At 36.4% G+C, this 15,842-nt stretch overlaps 2 protein-coding genes and 1 long non-coding RNA gene across 14 annotated transcripts in view; 1 reads left to right on the forward strand and 2 right to left on the reverse strand.

The window, feature by feature from the left end:
* LOC148726120 (DNA polymerase alpha catalytic subunit-like) overlaps positions 1–15,842 on the reverse strand; it is a 121,773-nt gene that overhangs the window by 86,391 nt on the left and 19,540 nt on the right. The gene's annotated exons all lie outside the window — the stretch shown is intronic.
* LOC148726124 (uncharacterized) overlaps positions 1–15,842 on the forward strand; it is a 40,837-nt gene that overhangs the window by 6,963 nt on the left and 18,032 nt on the right. The window contains exons 1-6 of one of the 7 annotated variants that reach the window (XR_015989265.1): positions 3,428–3,464; positions 5,196–5,298; positions 5,606–5,811; positions 6,263–6,335; positions 7,383–7,439; positions 13,624–15,361. This is a non-coding gene — a long non-coding RNA (uncharacterized LOC148726124). Of the gene's footprint in view, positions 1–3,388; positions 3,670–4,944; positions 5,299–5,605; positions 6,123–6,262; positions 6,336–7,382; positions 7,440–13,623; positions 15,362–15,842 lie in introns of those variants that run through there. The other 6 variants (XR_015989264.1, XR_015989261.1, XR_015989260.1 and 3 more) reach the window with 6 other exon arrangements.
* LOC148726125 (uncharacterized) lies at positions 7,312–15,796 on the reverse strand. Its single transcript, XM_088726682.1, has 3 exons — positions 15,674–15,796; positions 11,862–12,008; positions 7,312–9,399 (listed from the first exon to the last, which is right to left on the reverse strand). Exons 2-3 carry the CDS (start codon positions 11,979–11,981, stop codon positions 9,124–9,126), a joined length of 396 nt encoding a protein of 131 aa, XP_088582808.1. The 5' UTR covers positions 11,982–12,008; positions 15,674–15,796; the 3' UTR covers positions 7,312–9,123.

The following is a 15,842-nucleotide window of genomic DNA, read 5'->3' on the forward strand; positions in this document are numbered from 1 at the left end:
ATCTTTTCCCCACTAATCCTACCACTCTGGCATGCTGTCGTGGTGTCAGATAACTAACAAAGGTAGCATCGCTGGGGTCCAGGGTCTTTGGCTCCGCTTTGTTTGACAGGTGTGAAATCGCCATACATAACATTTTGTGGTCTGGCCAGTGTTTCTTTTTACAATCCTGACTACAGTATTTCACCATTTCACAGTCTGAACATTGTAACAACTTTACCCTCTCCAACTGAACTTGGCCACAGCCATTACATCGATGGGACTTGTATCTGTTACTGTCGACTATTCTGTGTCCCACCTGAATAGTCGCTGGTCGTTTCCCAGACGACTAGCCTGATTCCTTCTTCTAGTACACTCACGAGCTACATGTCCAGAGATACCACAAGCGAAACAATGGTCACATTTCTCCCCTCTCCCACGCTCTTTACAGCTTTGACATCCCCAGCTTGGGTTCTTTGGCTGGTAACCACCTTTATGGTCTCTGTAAGGGGATCGGCCCCAGTTTGGTTCTGCCACCTGACCGCTTTGGGCAGTAACTCTACCTTTGAGGGCGTTAATTTCTGATTTCATCTGCTGGATTTCATAAAGAATCTGTTGGCTCTCGTCTGAACGTGGGTTCCTGGCTCTCTGTTCTCCTCTCTCCCTGGGGACATCGCAAGCGTTTACTTTGGCCCTTTTTTGGTGTTCAGTGGCCAATTTTGTGGTTCGCTAATCTTGCTGTGAAGCTAGTTCATTAACTTGTTTCATAAGTTCTTCATCAGTTAGCCTTGGGGTACGAGGGGTGGTTCTTAAGTTGGATGATAAGATATCATCACGTAGACCAGTTTTGAAGGATTTTACAAATCTCTTCTGGATCAGGGAGAGGCCATAATTAAACTCACAATCCGATTCCTGACTGGCAAATTTTACCTTGTTACGCAGGTCCAAAGCACGGAGTAGGAATTGCTGCGGTGACTCATTGCTTTGTTGGCATACGGTTGCGAGCTGTTGATACACCACAGATGCAGCTTTCTCCCGGTAGTGGACATGGAGAATTCTCCTTAATTTTGAGAGGGAGAGGTCACTTAAGGTTTCCACATAACTTCTAAGACTACTATGGGGCGATATCGCACAAATCACGGCATCCACAATTTCACTTTCTTTAAAACCACGTTTAAGACCAGAGTCTATTTGATGCATTAAGGACATAAAGGTCAATTTTTCCGTCTGTCCTGCTTCGCCAATCTTTCCCGAAAGTTTATATTCTCTGCGGAGTAGCGAGGAGACCGCTTTTGTTTTCGCCATTTGAGGCAGAATATCCTCTGCCCCTTATTCAACTTGTTCTTTGTTGAACTTTCCCTGGGCGCCCGTTTGTTCGCTCTTTACTCCAGCAGCTACTTTTTTGCCCCTTTCTCCTCCGTTTGTTCCAGAGGAGGTACAGTTCCTTGAACGTAAGCGAGTAATTGTTCCAGACATGTGCGTGCGACCTTTTCATCACTTTCCATTTTAATGTCAACTTCTCTCCTGATAATTTTTTTCCTCTGCAGTTTAGTTTTCCCTGTTACATCGCCCTCGATTCCTCATAGATCTATCATTTCAGCTAGGCTGCCCTCATCTTGATCAAACAGTAGCGCTTCTACTTGCAATTGCAATTGCTCCATACTATCGAAACGCCATACAATGCAGCGAGCTCCAAATTACAAACGTGTAGTAGTTCAAAGTGTAGATATTCAAATCGAACGAGTCAAACTATCTGTCTTATCGACTCCACAGTGGAATTATCTCATCTGCCACTAGAATTCAACTGATGCACTCTTACCGTTGGAGTCTGACTGCTAACTCCTTTCACAATTCCACATGATCGTCTTAGCTCGCTCGCTTGTCACTCGCCTGAATTCTCCGCTCCAAATCCAAGTATTCAGCTTCAAGTAAATCCAAGAGTTATTCTCCAAACTTGTGATCCCCAGTCGGTCCCACCAGGGGTGCTAAATTGTTACCCGTACTCCAAGAACCACAAAGAACTCTTAACAACTAATGCTTCTAGAAGAATATATTTCTTGTTTTTTGTTTTTCAAAAATTACAAGAACAACTCTCTTCTAACTGTCCCGGATGTTGCCACGTAACAAGTCACATGTTTCCATTATGTTTACGCTCTAACACAAATTCCATATGGATGTGCTTAAATGTGCATTACAATAAGAGTTAAGAACTAACCTAAATCAATTTCTTAGAAATTCCTAAGAAAAAATTCCTGGGCTGTGCTCTACTTTGTTTCAGTACTTGATTGCATTCAAGGTTAATCTTGATTTGTCATGTCATTAAGACACCTTAAAAATATACAAAATGGAAATAGTTTTTTAAAAGATATTTGTACCTGTTCAGTTATCAAGTTTAAATTGCGCAGAAAAGAAAGCATATATTTTAAAAAAAATTAAATCTCATCTTGATCCGAGTGTAACAGAAAGAATTTTTATGACAAACTTATGCAAAAAAACTATTTATGCTACCTAAAGTTATAAGTAATTGAAATATTGATTTAATCAATAGATTTGGGAAGATGGTAAATTTTGAGCTTAGTTGCGAAATAGTAAAGAAAATTTGATAGTACGGTATCAAAATAATAGTGTCTAATTTCCTAGACACGAAGCAAATTTCTGCAGTTGATAAGCTTCTCTAAACAGGTGGAAGCTGTTCAAAAGAAGTTTCACAATGCTTGTATAAAGGTTTTTGAAAAGATCACAAGAATGAAAATGTTACCATTTTTTATGCTGTGCTAGCAATATTTTCGGCACAAAAACGTGGGGATGTGAGCTGTGTCCCCCCAAAGTTTTGTTTGAAGGAGCCCCTGCTCTGCTGCCTATGGTTTTAGTAACCTCCCTGACTCAATGGTGTGTTAGTCTTACATAGAATTGTTACAAAATGGAAGGAGAGCCTTGAATAAAGAGCATTATGTATTACCTCAGTTTCACAATTAAAATAATTTAGGTTCTATTTCTCGTGACCTTTACTCAAGAATCTTTTCTTGGCAAATCTAATAATAAAAAGAAACCAAACCCAGCTTATGAAATTATACTTTCCTAATCCTCCCAGCTTGACAAAAAGTTTTGGTTTCTTAGAAGACAGAGTACAATAGCATAGTAATGTTCCTGATCCAAGGCGCCAACAAATGAACATCATGAAGACCACATCATTCAGTTTTGCCTGTAATGTTTGACATCATCCAGTTTCTTGCATAAACCATCTTATCTGCAAAAACTGATTGAGTAAATCAATTATTTGCTATCATTCTTTGAGAATAGACTCCTACCAAGATGTGGTTATTTGAGCGTTTTTCCTTAGAGTGTTGTAAAGTATAGGTATTTGAGAGTTCTTTTTATTTGTTTTATTTACCATTTTTCATTTTGATCTTAGGATGGCTCGTTGTTGGCTGTCACTCAACAGGCCAACCATCCTGATGAATTGTGTGAGTCTGATTCACTGAAAATCAGTATCCTTTGATAGGCAAACATTGAAGAAGTGGCAAAATTTTATCGTTGAATGGTTGTTGGTCTTTCTTTTATTGCTATCCAAATATTCATTCTCCAACATCAGTACCATATGCGAAGAAAATTACGGTGAAAGAAATAGTTGTGTAGTCCCCGATGGCTGAAGCTCAATGATTGCAAAGGCATTGTAGAAATTGGACAATTTGGGTCAGTCTTTTTGGTCACCTGTTTGCCATTAATTACTTCCTTTTTTGTGGGTTTTTTATGAGTGAACATTGGTCGCACGCTATATATGTGCCGTTGGATAATTAACCCATTCTTTCATTTCATTTTAACGATTTTAAAATGAGCTCTTATACGTTTTAAGAACTGGGTCTCAGCTTGTAGATGAATGTTTTGTGTTTATATTTGAAGACAATCGTATTAAGTTTAAGAGTGAAAAGTTTAGGGTCTCGGCTTATAGCCAGGCTCGGCTTACAGCCAATAAAATAGGGTATCTGCGTATTTTATTTGTACATATGATCACATGATTTCAAGTGCAATTTGGATAAATAACCATGAGGAATATATTCAAGGACTAACAAAATTGCATGAGCCCATAGGGCAAGTGCAATTTGTGGTCTTTGAAAAAATTTACCAGTGCTTATTTATTCCAAATTGGTCGAGAAAAATCATGTGATTATGTATTAATAATATACGTGAAAAAATACAACGTAGCTTATCGTAATTATGCAGAAGAAAAGTGTACACATCATGTGCAAAAATCATTTATTCAAACCCTGCAAGTGACATTGAGCATTCGGTCAAAACAACCGCATACGATCAAAACAATAAGACAAAATGAAATTTTTACATCTGCAAGGCACAAAAAAGCTCAGAGTCCAGCCAAACAGTTCAAGGAATTGTTCAGTGAGTTTGGTAATTCTGAGTTTCTTTGATTATTGACCACTATCAGAATGTCTGGTTTGTTACCCTCTTTGCACTTAATTAACTTTCTTCTATGCTAAATTACCTGAAAACTGCATTTATCTTAACCAATCAGAACTGAGTAACTTTTTCATGTATATTATTAATCAAGTAACAAATTTTTTTATGCCATATAAACCATGTGAACAAACTCCAACTAACACACTACTGCGAAAACTTCAAAACTAGTTTCGTCTATGACCTCGTCAGTTGATGACAAACAAAAACTAAAACTTTGAAAAACTTTTGAAAAAACGCGCACGTCGTGTAGTAACGCACGAAAAGTAGCTGCTGGGAACCAGGTCTCTAGAACTGTCACATTGCCATAACTGCCCTAGGGACGTTGACATAATTCCACTCGCTTTTGGAATTGATTAACTTTCCCTCTTCGACCTTATTTATCAGTACAGATTCCGTTATCTGCCTCAACATTGCATCGTCACGAAAAACCCTCATTACATTCATTACAAAGCCCACTTCATTTCCATCATACCTTTCACAACAATGTCTCCACAGAACAGAGCTCTCTTCTCGCCGTTCTAAAGGATGGAAGTGTTCTCTACCACGAGTATCCGCACTTCTGGACGTCTCTCCTACATATTTTGATTTACAAGCACGGCAAACCAACTCATATGTAACACCCGTACTTCCGCATGATCCCTTTATGTCAGTCCGGCAGAGAATGCATCTTGGCTTCGATAAGTATAATTTCACAACAAAATTTTGTTATGATCGAGGCCTTTTTCCCTAACGTCTTTAAACCACAGACATTAAGTAGTATGTGGCAAATCAAGCTCACCCTGTTGTGTCTCCTCTGTGTGATCCTATCGACAGTACAGACACCACTCACATCACAGAGTGTCTCAGTAGGTCGGTAACTGATTCAAAATAGCATAATTATCACTGATGCGGACAATATCCTGTGGTCATTCTCAGGGTTCTCTCTATTCCCTACTCAAGGAGTGTGAGAGAATACCCTGGGAACTAGGTTTGTTTTCCCTTGTTCTTTGCAATACTTGTGAATGTGAGTATTCAAAAAATTATTTCAACAGCCACCAAAGACAGAAATTTTCTTCTTCTATGCGGTTATCTGGCATAGCATTTCACTGTTCATTAAGATGGTCTCTGTAGTTACTTTGGTTTACACAAATTCTTTTTTTTGTTTTTTGAGTTACAGGGTCAGAATAAAAGAATTAAGTCAGAGACACTATCACAAGAAGAGAAGAAGTTAAGCAAATAAATAAAGAAAAGAGGGCTACCAAGGTGATAGTGGTCATTTTATTAGCGTCCTTTCTGACCTACCTGACGACAATATTGGCTGGGGTTGTTATCCTAACATCCAGCTGGAAAGAACCTGGTGCAGCAGCAGTGAATGTTTTTATGGTAGGCTGTGCACTGTGTGTAGTTTTGTTAGCTTCCCTTGTCAACCCTGTTATTTACTGCTGGTGAAGTAGGAAGCTTTGAAGTGTTTTCCTGGAAATTTTCCGTTGCAGGACACCAGGAGCTGGTGACTAGAATGAACGAAATATAGTGGCTCCGACAACCTTCGCTGATATTTGCCCTAGTGCTTAATTTTTGAGCAAGTGTCAGAAACACAGTCTGTGTCAGGATGTTATTAGAACAGGTTATGGGGATATCGATAATCACTACTGAAAATATATATTCTGCATTATAAACAATTAATTTTCAAACAATCCATTTCACATTTTCAATTTGCCATGTCATTTTCCCTTTTCCCATCTCAGTTTCTTATTTCCCATTTCCCATTCTTCATTTTAATAACATCCTATCATCACTTCTGAAGCCTTGAAAAGTTACAATTCTTAATTGTTAGGGTTTGGCAGTCTTCTCTAATGAGGAAAAGGGAATTGAAGGAGAGATGTACTCAAGGGCCAGGTTGTTCAAAGGTGGGATAAGATAACCCACAGTTATTGTGAAAATTGATTTCAAATCTGAAAGCTTTAAAAGAAAATTCAGTTTAATTCCATTTGTCTACAATTTTATGATTGAATGCTCTAAAAAGAATTGGGAAAATTATGCCAAAACAGCTTTTGAACAGAGAAATATAGAAACCTGAATTAAAATTGAACACTGGTTGGGGCTAATGTATGTGTACTTTTCATCTTGACTAAGAAAAAGTATGTGTGAAATTGCAATACTCAACCACGGATTGAGATTCCTAAGTAACTTAGGAGATGGTTTTGTAAATGTGCAAAATATTTGATGATGGATGTCACCATTTAGAATATTGCTTGGCAGTGTAACCTCTCACCTATGAGGTTGTAATGGTTGACACAAATTGGAAACTCTTCCACTGTCCTAATAACTTTAAAGTCATGAAGGCACTAAACCTTGCAAAATTGAAGGAACGCAAATTTCTGTTGCAATTTTTGTGAGTATCTTTTGATTTCCCATTTCTTGTGACCATTAATTAAGAATTAGAATTAGAACTCTTCGGCCAGGCAAAGCTCATCATGCCACTAAGAGGAGCTTAACAGGGATTATTAGCAAAAAACATTGATAAAAAAAGCAGAGAATCTTTAAGAGACCCGGCTCTGGTTGTTCAAAGAGCATATAACAGTATCCAACAGATAAATCGCTATCCAGCGGATAAGTGTTGCCAAAACGTACTGTGCTATCCACCGGATAGAGATTTATCCACTGTATAGTGTTATCCATCCTTTGAACAACCGGTGCCTGATGTATTGATTTAAACTTTCCCCATGTACAGAATCAAAATCTCCATGACATCTCTGGTTTCACATGGTGAAAAAAACAAAAGAAAGTATGTGAATTTAAGAATTTTCAGGAACAGAAATAAATATCAACAACACATTTTCAAAATTAATTCTTCTTTAATTTTCTATTGGTTTGACAATGAAGTAAATAGTAAATAAGTTTATTTGAATATCAAACAATAATAAAAAATTCCTTGTAATCATCCTTCCTTGCAGTTTTCAGACAAAGATTCCATATTGTGTTTCAATTTACCTCTAAGTGCGAGCTCCTAGGTAAGATTCACTTTTGACTTTTAACTATCAGTACTACATCATGTAACAAAATTACTTAAAAAATCATGGAGGTTACAAGCTACATACTTAAAGTACTGTTAAGAAATTTTGTTTTTTCGTAAAAGCAAACTACACTTAGTGATTAGATGTATTGATTTCATATGAGAATTAGAAAATACTAAATTATTGTTAGAAGATGGCCTTTTGCTCATTTGTTGGCCTCTGGATGACAATTATACATTTTCAAGTGTCAATTTTTTTGAAACCACTACTACTAATAATAATAATACAAGTGATCATCCTATGTGCAAAAGTGTACATATTAGCAAACAAAATAATAAAAAGACATCTAGAAACAAGAAAAACTTTGTTAAGACACGTCTCCTACACCATCTTTCATTTAGCAAAGAATTGATACTACAAAGTACCAGTATATATATAGACAAGCTATCAAGACAAAAACAGACATAAACAATGTGAAATTAATGCGACCCATCTCTGTGTGATCTTTTGTTTCATTATAATTGTATACATCTGCTTTTATTCCAATTTCCTTCGAAAAACATTATACGAAAGGAGGTTTTAATCAATTTAAGTTTGCCACTTCATTAATTTTGTTTATAGAAGAGACAAGAAAATGAAACACAAACTGCTTCAGAAAATCCTATGAATAGCTAGAAATATTGTAACCACATTGTATCCAAGTTTATTTTCAGATTTGAAGCTTAGGTATATTTAAGCCATGACCAAGATGACACAAGCCATGTTGAAACATGTCTTGAAAAGTTTTTTTTGTGTATTTCAAATGTTGTAGATTTCTCAATCTTTTGCAAAGTAATGTACAAACATAAATAATTCAATCCATAATCTTTTCTTCAGATACATTAATTGCTATTAATGATATATTAATTTTGTTCCCCAGCCTATTCCAGACCAAAATGCATCACAAAGCTATAGCTAGTCAGCCATTTCTAAGATTCTTAAAGCTTTGTTTTACATTGAGGTCAATGATGGAGATTTCAATGAGAAAATAGTTCTTTACGATCACATCCAAATGGAACTGAACTTCATATTTTAAGAAACCTTCAACATTAACCTCTCTTTTTAAAAGGGCTATTACAGCATAGAAGTGGCACACAGGATCATGTTTGTTTGTTTTTCACAATGTTGGCATAAATAAGCAAAAGCAAAAAAAAAAAACAAAAAATTAAACCTACATCTCAAGAGATCCATCACATCTTGTTAGCATCTTGACCCTTATTTCCCAGAAGTGATAAACATGTATCTTCTCCCTTAAATATTCACACATTATCCAGCAAAAAGGTAATGAGAATACCTTAACTTATCAGGTAGAGGTTGTTATCTTGATTAAACTCCAAATTCCTGTAACAAATTAACAAGGAAATGTATCGCAGCTAGAGGGGAGAATTAACGATCAGATCTCTTAGGAGTTACAAGGTTAACTGCTGCATTCTTTTGCTTTCCTTTCTTTACTTACACTTTTCATGCTTAGTGGTACATCCATATCTATCTCAGCGTGCCAATTAGATGCCAAAAAAATCTGGAGAGGAAGTTAACGATTCTCTTCTTCATCACCAAAAACAGAATTATAAAAAAATAATAGTATATTTAATCATTCAATTTTGTTGATAAATTGCTATTAATAATGAAAAATAACGTGCAGTTATTTGAATTTGAGATAGTGTTTATATATCTTAATTGTGTAAATTGGCATGTTACTACCATCATCAATGCCATCATCGTCATCATCACTAATTTCTGGCTCAAAAGACAGGCGAGGAACTTTAGGTGATGACGAAGGGGAACAAAATGGAGACACATCCAGCATTAGGTCTATGTTTAGTCCAGGCGACAGAGCCCTTTTTATTTTGACACCGGCCCCCTTAATTCGTGCCCCTGCATCAAATATAGTGTCCTTGCCTTTACCAATTAGGTAGTTCTGTGGAACAAAAGCAAAAATATAAATTCAAATAGCTGAAATATTAGCATGTTGGTATATATACAGCATAATAGAGGAATAAACATGGAAAGAATCCATAAATTTCTTGCAACAAGAATGGAAAAAAAGCAGTCCATTTAACCAACAAGAAATTAAAAAATATTTATGCTGGGCCACCTTTTGCCCAAAATTATTGACCAAAATTATTGACCAAAATTATTGACCAAAATTATTGACCAATTCTTAAAGAGATAAGTCATCTCCCTTAGCAAACATGAATATCAAAAGATAGTTACTTTGATTTTGTTCACTAAGTAACTGATCACACATAATTTAAAAAGCAAATGTTAATCCTTATATCAACAAACAAAATTATGTATTTGTTATTATTTTAATTCAGAAGTACCTTTTAATAGAAGTAATGACTTGACGGTTGTTAACACAGGTCTTTTCATAGAAGCGACCAAGGAATGAAAAGTTTAAAGAGATTATGGTAATACCATTTGAATTTCAAAAAAATTTTTTTTAAATTTTAAAAAAGTACTTGTAGGGAATTCATTTGCTAACAATTCAAATTCAGCAACGTTACTTAAATAAGGTTAATTTTAACATTTAATTTAATGTTTAGAGTTTACCACAAAATTACAATGAAACTAAGATGAGGGCTTTTTTTTTCCCAATCCTTCATGAATTTTCATTTATTGACTTCAGGTATAGATTACTGATGAGCAGTTATGTCAATTTAATTAAACTTATCTGCATAGTGGTCAAAATTCAGTCTCCTTGCAACTTTAAAATTGTAGCTTCAAGGAGAATTAAAATGAGTTTTTTTCTAGTTTTAAAACTTCATCAAATGCCTAAGGATTCAATTTATGTCTGTGGATATTACTACAATAATTTACAAAGGTACCGTAGTTTAGAGTGGGTTTTAGTATAAATAGTTTAAAGATTAATTTTAATTTTGTCAGAAAACAAAGCATAAAAACAATAAAAAGAGGTTTTATTGATCTCTTGGGTTAGGGTTAACAGATCAGATTACATGGAAAAGTCAACTGAAAAAAAATATTAACCAAGATTAAATAAAAAGGTAGAAAGTGAGGTGACATACACCATTGGATTAAATATATTCACAAGCTGAAACTACAAAATTCTACATAAGATACAATGAAATATATGAAGTTCATATATTCGGAACTGCGGTATTTGATACCTATGATGCACGATCCTCGCAGTAGATAGCGCTATTTAAGCAATAGCGAAAATCAGACCTGAAAAAAAATCAGGCCTGTACGGGATTCGAACCACTGACCTCTGCGATACTAGTGCAGCGCTCTACCAATTGAGGTAACAAGCCAACCGGGAGCAGGCCGTTAAGTTGATTCGCAATAAACCCGTGAAAGTGGTAAATAAGATACAGTGAAATAGATGAAGTTCATATATTCGGAACTGCGGTATTTGATACGTATGATGCACGATCCTCGCAGTAGATAGCGCTATTTAAGCAATAGCGAAAATCAGACCTGAAAAAAATCAGGCCTGTACGGGATTCGAACCACTGACCTCTGCGATACCAGTGCAGCGTTCTACCAATTGAGCTAACAAGCCATACAGGCCTGATATATATATACCATACCCGTACAGGCCTGATTTTCGCTATTGCTTAAATAGCGCTATCTACTGCGAGGATCGTGCATCATACGTATCAAATACCGCAGTTCCGAATATATTAACTTCATATATTTCATTGTATCTTATTTATCACTTTCACGGGTTTATTGCGAATCAACTTAACGGCCTGCTCCCAGTTGGCTTGTTAGCTCAATTGGTAGAGCGCTGCACTAGTATCGCAGAGGTCAATGGTTCGAATCCCGTACAGGCCTGATTTTTTTCAGGTCTGATTTTCGCTATTGCTTAAATAGCGCTATCTACTGCAAGGATCGTGCATCATACGTAAAATTCTACATCTTTTTAAAATTCTTTTTATTTATAAATCTTTCTAATGAATCTTTTTACAATTTATTACCATAATTTACTAATCTTTTGAAACTGACATTCCTGAGTTTTACCCACAAAGTATTTTGCTGCTCAATCATTTAGTTATTATAACAATTAAAGAAGGCACAGACAAACACATAAAAATAAGAGAACCTGTGGTCTTGTCAGACTGAATTTTATGGGATCAGTGATCTGTCCTTGGCAGTGTTCTCCTTTTTGCGTGATAACGGGTAAACTTTACTGCTTGTTATACCTCATATTAACCCCTGAAATTGCTCAGCATTCTTGAAATTCAGCAGGTAAAATGATTGCTCTACAAGTTGAAGGATTCTTTTAACAGTCATGCTGAAAATAAGGGACATAACTGCTTAAGAGCAATAGAAAGTTTAATCACTTTTAAAGGCGCCGTTATTGTTCTCTTCCTCTTGAAAAATGTTTGTTTTAGAGAAAGACTTCACCAAGCTTACCAATCGACCATCCCTTCCAAACATGTCAATCAAGCTACCTATAAAGTCGCGCGACTTTTCTTCCCACATTTGAAGCACCTCCTGGGACTTGTCTGTAAGCTTTCCTTTGATTTCATCCATTTTTTGCCTGACCTGAACTTCTTTTTCCTGCAGGTAAAGTACAAGATCTTATTAAGTAATTGTCTTCTCTGGGTACTATACATTTTTTTTGTCAATTACGAGGCTGTAAATAACGAACAAGCAGTCGCCGGTCACGTTGTCCGGTCAAACATGCTTTTGCTCGGACACTACCTTTTTTTGGCCGGACAAATTTTAATAGTCGGAATTCTCGCAATAGTGAACCAAGATTGCACAGTAGGCACAACTAAAAAACAACCGAATCCAAGTCGGTCTGGCAAGAAAAATTACAAGTTAATAATTTTACAACACTTTTGTTTTCAGTACAACTCAGAGCCCTATTTTTAAAGTTACAGTTGTGAATTTTTGTTAGAGTTTAAGAGTGGTCAGATTCTCCAGGTTTTGAGCCGTTTGCTCGCTTTTTGCACTTTGCAACACATGCTATTTGGAGTATTCTCGATGCAGCGAGATTATTCTTCGTGAGGGCGCTTTCCTATCATTCAATCAGTCAAATAATCAATCACTTTATTTAAGAGTAAATTATGGTATCTAGCCAAAGGTAAAACCCTCTACTGACTGGGAACACTTAAATAAAGTAGATAAAATAACGGAAGACGTGATGATTTGCAGTCGCGACAGGACTTGATGACATCGTGGAAATTTGCGACTGCTGGGAATGTCTCGACCACTAATTTGTCTACTTTCATAATCTTTTTTTTTTCTTTCAGAAACATGACTGTTGTACCTTGTGATTATCGAACAGTCAAAAATTAAAATTTTTTTGAACGAGTCGGTAGATGACCGGACAAGATGTCCGGCCACCCAAGGCTTTGTCCGGACAGTACCCAATTTTGACCGGACATTGTTCGTTGACCGGCCGTTATTTGCAGGCCTGCAATTATGAAAGAGAATTTAGTGTTTCGTCACAATACCTCCCTTTACCTGATACAGTTGGCTTTTATCACAACCCGTTTGTAAGACAATGTATAGATATTGCAGAGAGAAGTTACATGTTTATCTTTTAAGGTAAAGAGTTGAGAGTTAACTGATCACAGAAAGCCCAGAACTTATTAATTTTTCAGGCGTTTTGATGTGAGGCTTATCACAGTAGGGGAGAAAGGGAATATTAAAAACTCTTTTATGGAATGCAGGCCAGTACTTTTCCTCTGGTCATCAAAAAAGCTGACCCTTTAACTTCCATAAGTGATGGAACATGTATCTTCTCCTTATCATTTCCATACATTATCCAGCAAACAGGTAATGAGAGTAATCAAAGTCAGCAGGTAGAAGTTGTTATCCTGATCTAACATCAAATTCTCACAACTAATTTATAAGGAAATGTCTGGCAGCTAGAGGGGAGAGTTAACAGTAAGATCCTGGCAGTCTAAGGGTTAATGAGTACTTTGTGCTACCTTGCAAAATGAATAACAATACTTTGTGCCAGGACAGGGGGGGAGAAGCCAAGGAAGGCTTTTCAGAAAGGGAGGCCTGGTTACAAAGTGAGAACTCTCAACTGAGGCTGACCACCCATTTTATAGCATACTGACACCACTTAAATTTTCAGGTTTAGCCTACAAAGAAATGGATGTTTCTTGTTGAAAAAAGTCACTCTCAGATCAATTTAAATTCTATTTTCAATTTCAAGAAAATGTGAAACTACAGGGTGAGTGTAGTCGTGAGAAGGACTGTTGTCAGTGGTGCTGACTGACGGACGTTTCGACAACCTGTGTGGAAGTCATCATCAGAGTCAAGTGAATAGTGGTTGTCAGTAGAATGTTCTTAGTCCAGTTTGTGTAAAATGATTGGTCAGTTTTGCCGTGATGTTCGTGGCTGCAAGACTCAAGTGGCGTAAGTCGGTCGTGATTGGTCTGTTTCAATCTGTAAGTATAGTTAGGTCATTCTGTTAGGTTTGTTTGTAATGTTAATGTCGTGAATGAGTCATTTGTATAGAGCCAGTAGTAGTTAACACCTGTTTAGGGGAATCTGTTCTAAGTTGGGAAACGAGCTTTCCAGAGTCAGTCGATGAAAGTACTTAGTGCTGTAGGTTAGGCATTGCGCAGAGTCCCAGTCGATATTGTGGTTTGTAAGTCGATGATGTTCAGCAATGTGATTGTTAAGATCACCTTTCCTCGTCGCCTGTCTGTGTTCAGTTAGTCTTGTTGCGAGGTTTCTGCTACTCTCTCTGATGTAGGAGGCTTGGCAATTGGAGCAATTGATCTTAAATCGCTCCCTGTCTGTTCCTTGGTTTGTCCTTGTCTTTAATGTTGGTTAGTAACTGATGTAGAGTGCTGATGGATTTGTGGGCAACGCGGATATTGAAGGGTTATAAGATGTGCGAGATGTTCTCAGACATGCCTTTTATGCATGGTATGGTTGCTGTAGTCGTAGGAGTTGCGGTGTCGTTTGTTTTGGTAGTAGTAGTAGTAGGTCGGTGAGTGTTTCATCACATGAAGTCATCATTGTAGTTCTTTGAAGAAACACAGTAAAGGTATTTGTTCTCATCGGATAAGCTGTCTGTTGAGTCGCATACTAGTTGCGCGCGTCGTGTTAGATCTCTGATAGTTGTGGCTTTGTGTGATGTAGGATGACTCATCTAGTAATTTGTTGGTGTGTGTCAGTTTCCTGTAAACTGTTGTCTGTAGTGAGTTGTTGTCATAGCTTACCAGACAGTCTAGAAAAGGAAGTTTGCCATTTTCCTAGACTTCTCTGGTAAACTGTAGCCCCTGTTTTGTCCGTTAAGGTGTTGGTGGAATGCGTTGATTTCATTTTGTCGTATGGCAGTGAATATATCCTTAACGTAGCATAACCAAAGCAGTATCGTTTGTGGGCAAGTCAAAAGGGCATGTTCCTTAATGTTCTCCATTACAATCTCTGCTACAACAACAGAAACTGGAGACCTCATAGCTGTGTCGTGTCTCCCCCTTTCTTTCAAATTACTTATTTTGTGATTTGATTGGTTAAAGTATTATTATTATTATTATTATTAGTAAGAGATAGTTTACTGAATTTTTCTTTTTTTTTTTTTTTTTTTAGAGAACTGCTTTTTGTGAAATATTTTTCAGGAAAAATTTATTATTAAGGACGTCGATCATATATTGTCAATTTATTTGCTGTTCTACTGAATGAAGCTGAAGCAAAATAATGAAGACATAAGATGAATTCTGCTACTCTGAAGGACAGTTGTTAATACCGAAGAGATTCAAGACTTTTCTCTCAGCTAGAGACTTTTTAAACTTGTTTTAATATTTATACCTTAATTTGTCTTAATTTTGTTTGTTATCCTGTATTTTTGCTGATTTTGTGAAAAAAAATTTACATAAATTATTAGTAAAGAGAATTATTTAGGAGATCTTGAGAGTGAAAGGGTAAAAAAAAAAAAACAATGGTTTGCCTAAGTCTAAGAGCCTAACATATTCCCTTGTAAGTAACTTACCAGAAATTGGTGTTAGCTAAGAATAACAACCCACACCTGATTAGGTTGAATATTCTCATTACCTGTTTGGTGGATGATGTATGGATATTATAAGGAGAAGTTACATATTAATCACTTCTGGGTGTTTAAAGGTTAGTTAACTAACTCTCTCTTGTTCTGACTTCCTTGTTTTCTCTCTTGTGAACATACAGCGTAACAGGTTTTTACATCCAAAATGAACTAATTTAAAACAGTTAACTATGTTTAAAAGTAGATACTTCACCTGATGTAAATTTTTGCAGATTCAATCCAGACTTTTCCATATAAGTAGACAGTACCTAAGAGAATGACTAAATTGTGACTAACTGAAAACAGCTTGGAGTACACTAGATGAAATTGAACCCTTTGCTTTCTGTTTACCTGGCAGTTTATACAGCTGTTTCCACCAAGGT

This window comes from Stylophora pistillata, chromosome 7 (genome assembly GCF_964205215.1).
Source record: "Stylophora pistillata chromosome 7, jaStyPist1.2, whole genome shotgun sequence".
NCBI lineage: Eukaryota > Metazoa > Cnidaria > Anthozoa > Scleractinia > Pocilloporidae > Stylophora > Stylophora pistillata.

Bases quoted from the DNA above. Each gene is read 5' to 3' on its own strand.
- LOC148726125 (XM_088726682.1), bottom strand. From the start codon at position 11,981: ATGGATGAAATCAAAGGAAAGCTTACAGACAAGTCCCAGGAGGTGCTT. The intron at 9,400-11,861 runs GTAAGCTTGGTG...TTTGTTCCACAG, and splicing joins TTGGAAGGGATGGTCGATTG to AACTACCTAATTGGTAAAGG.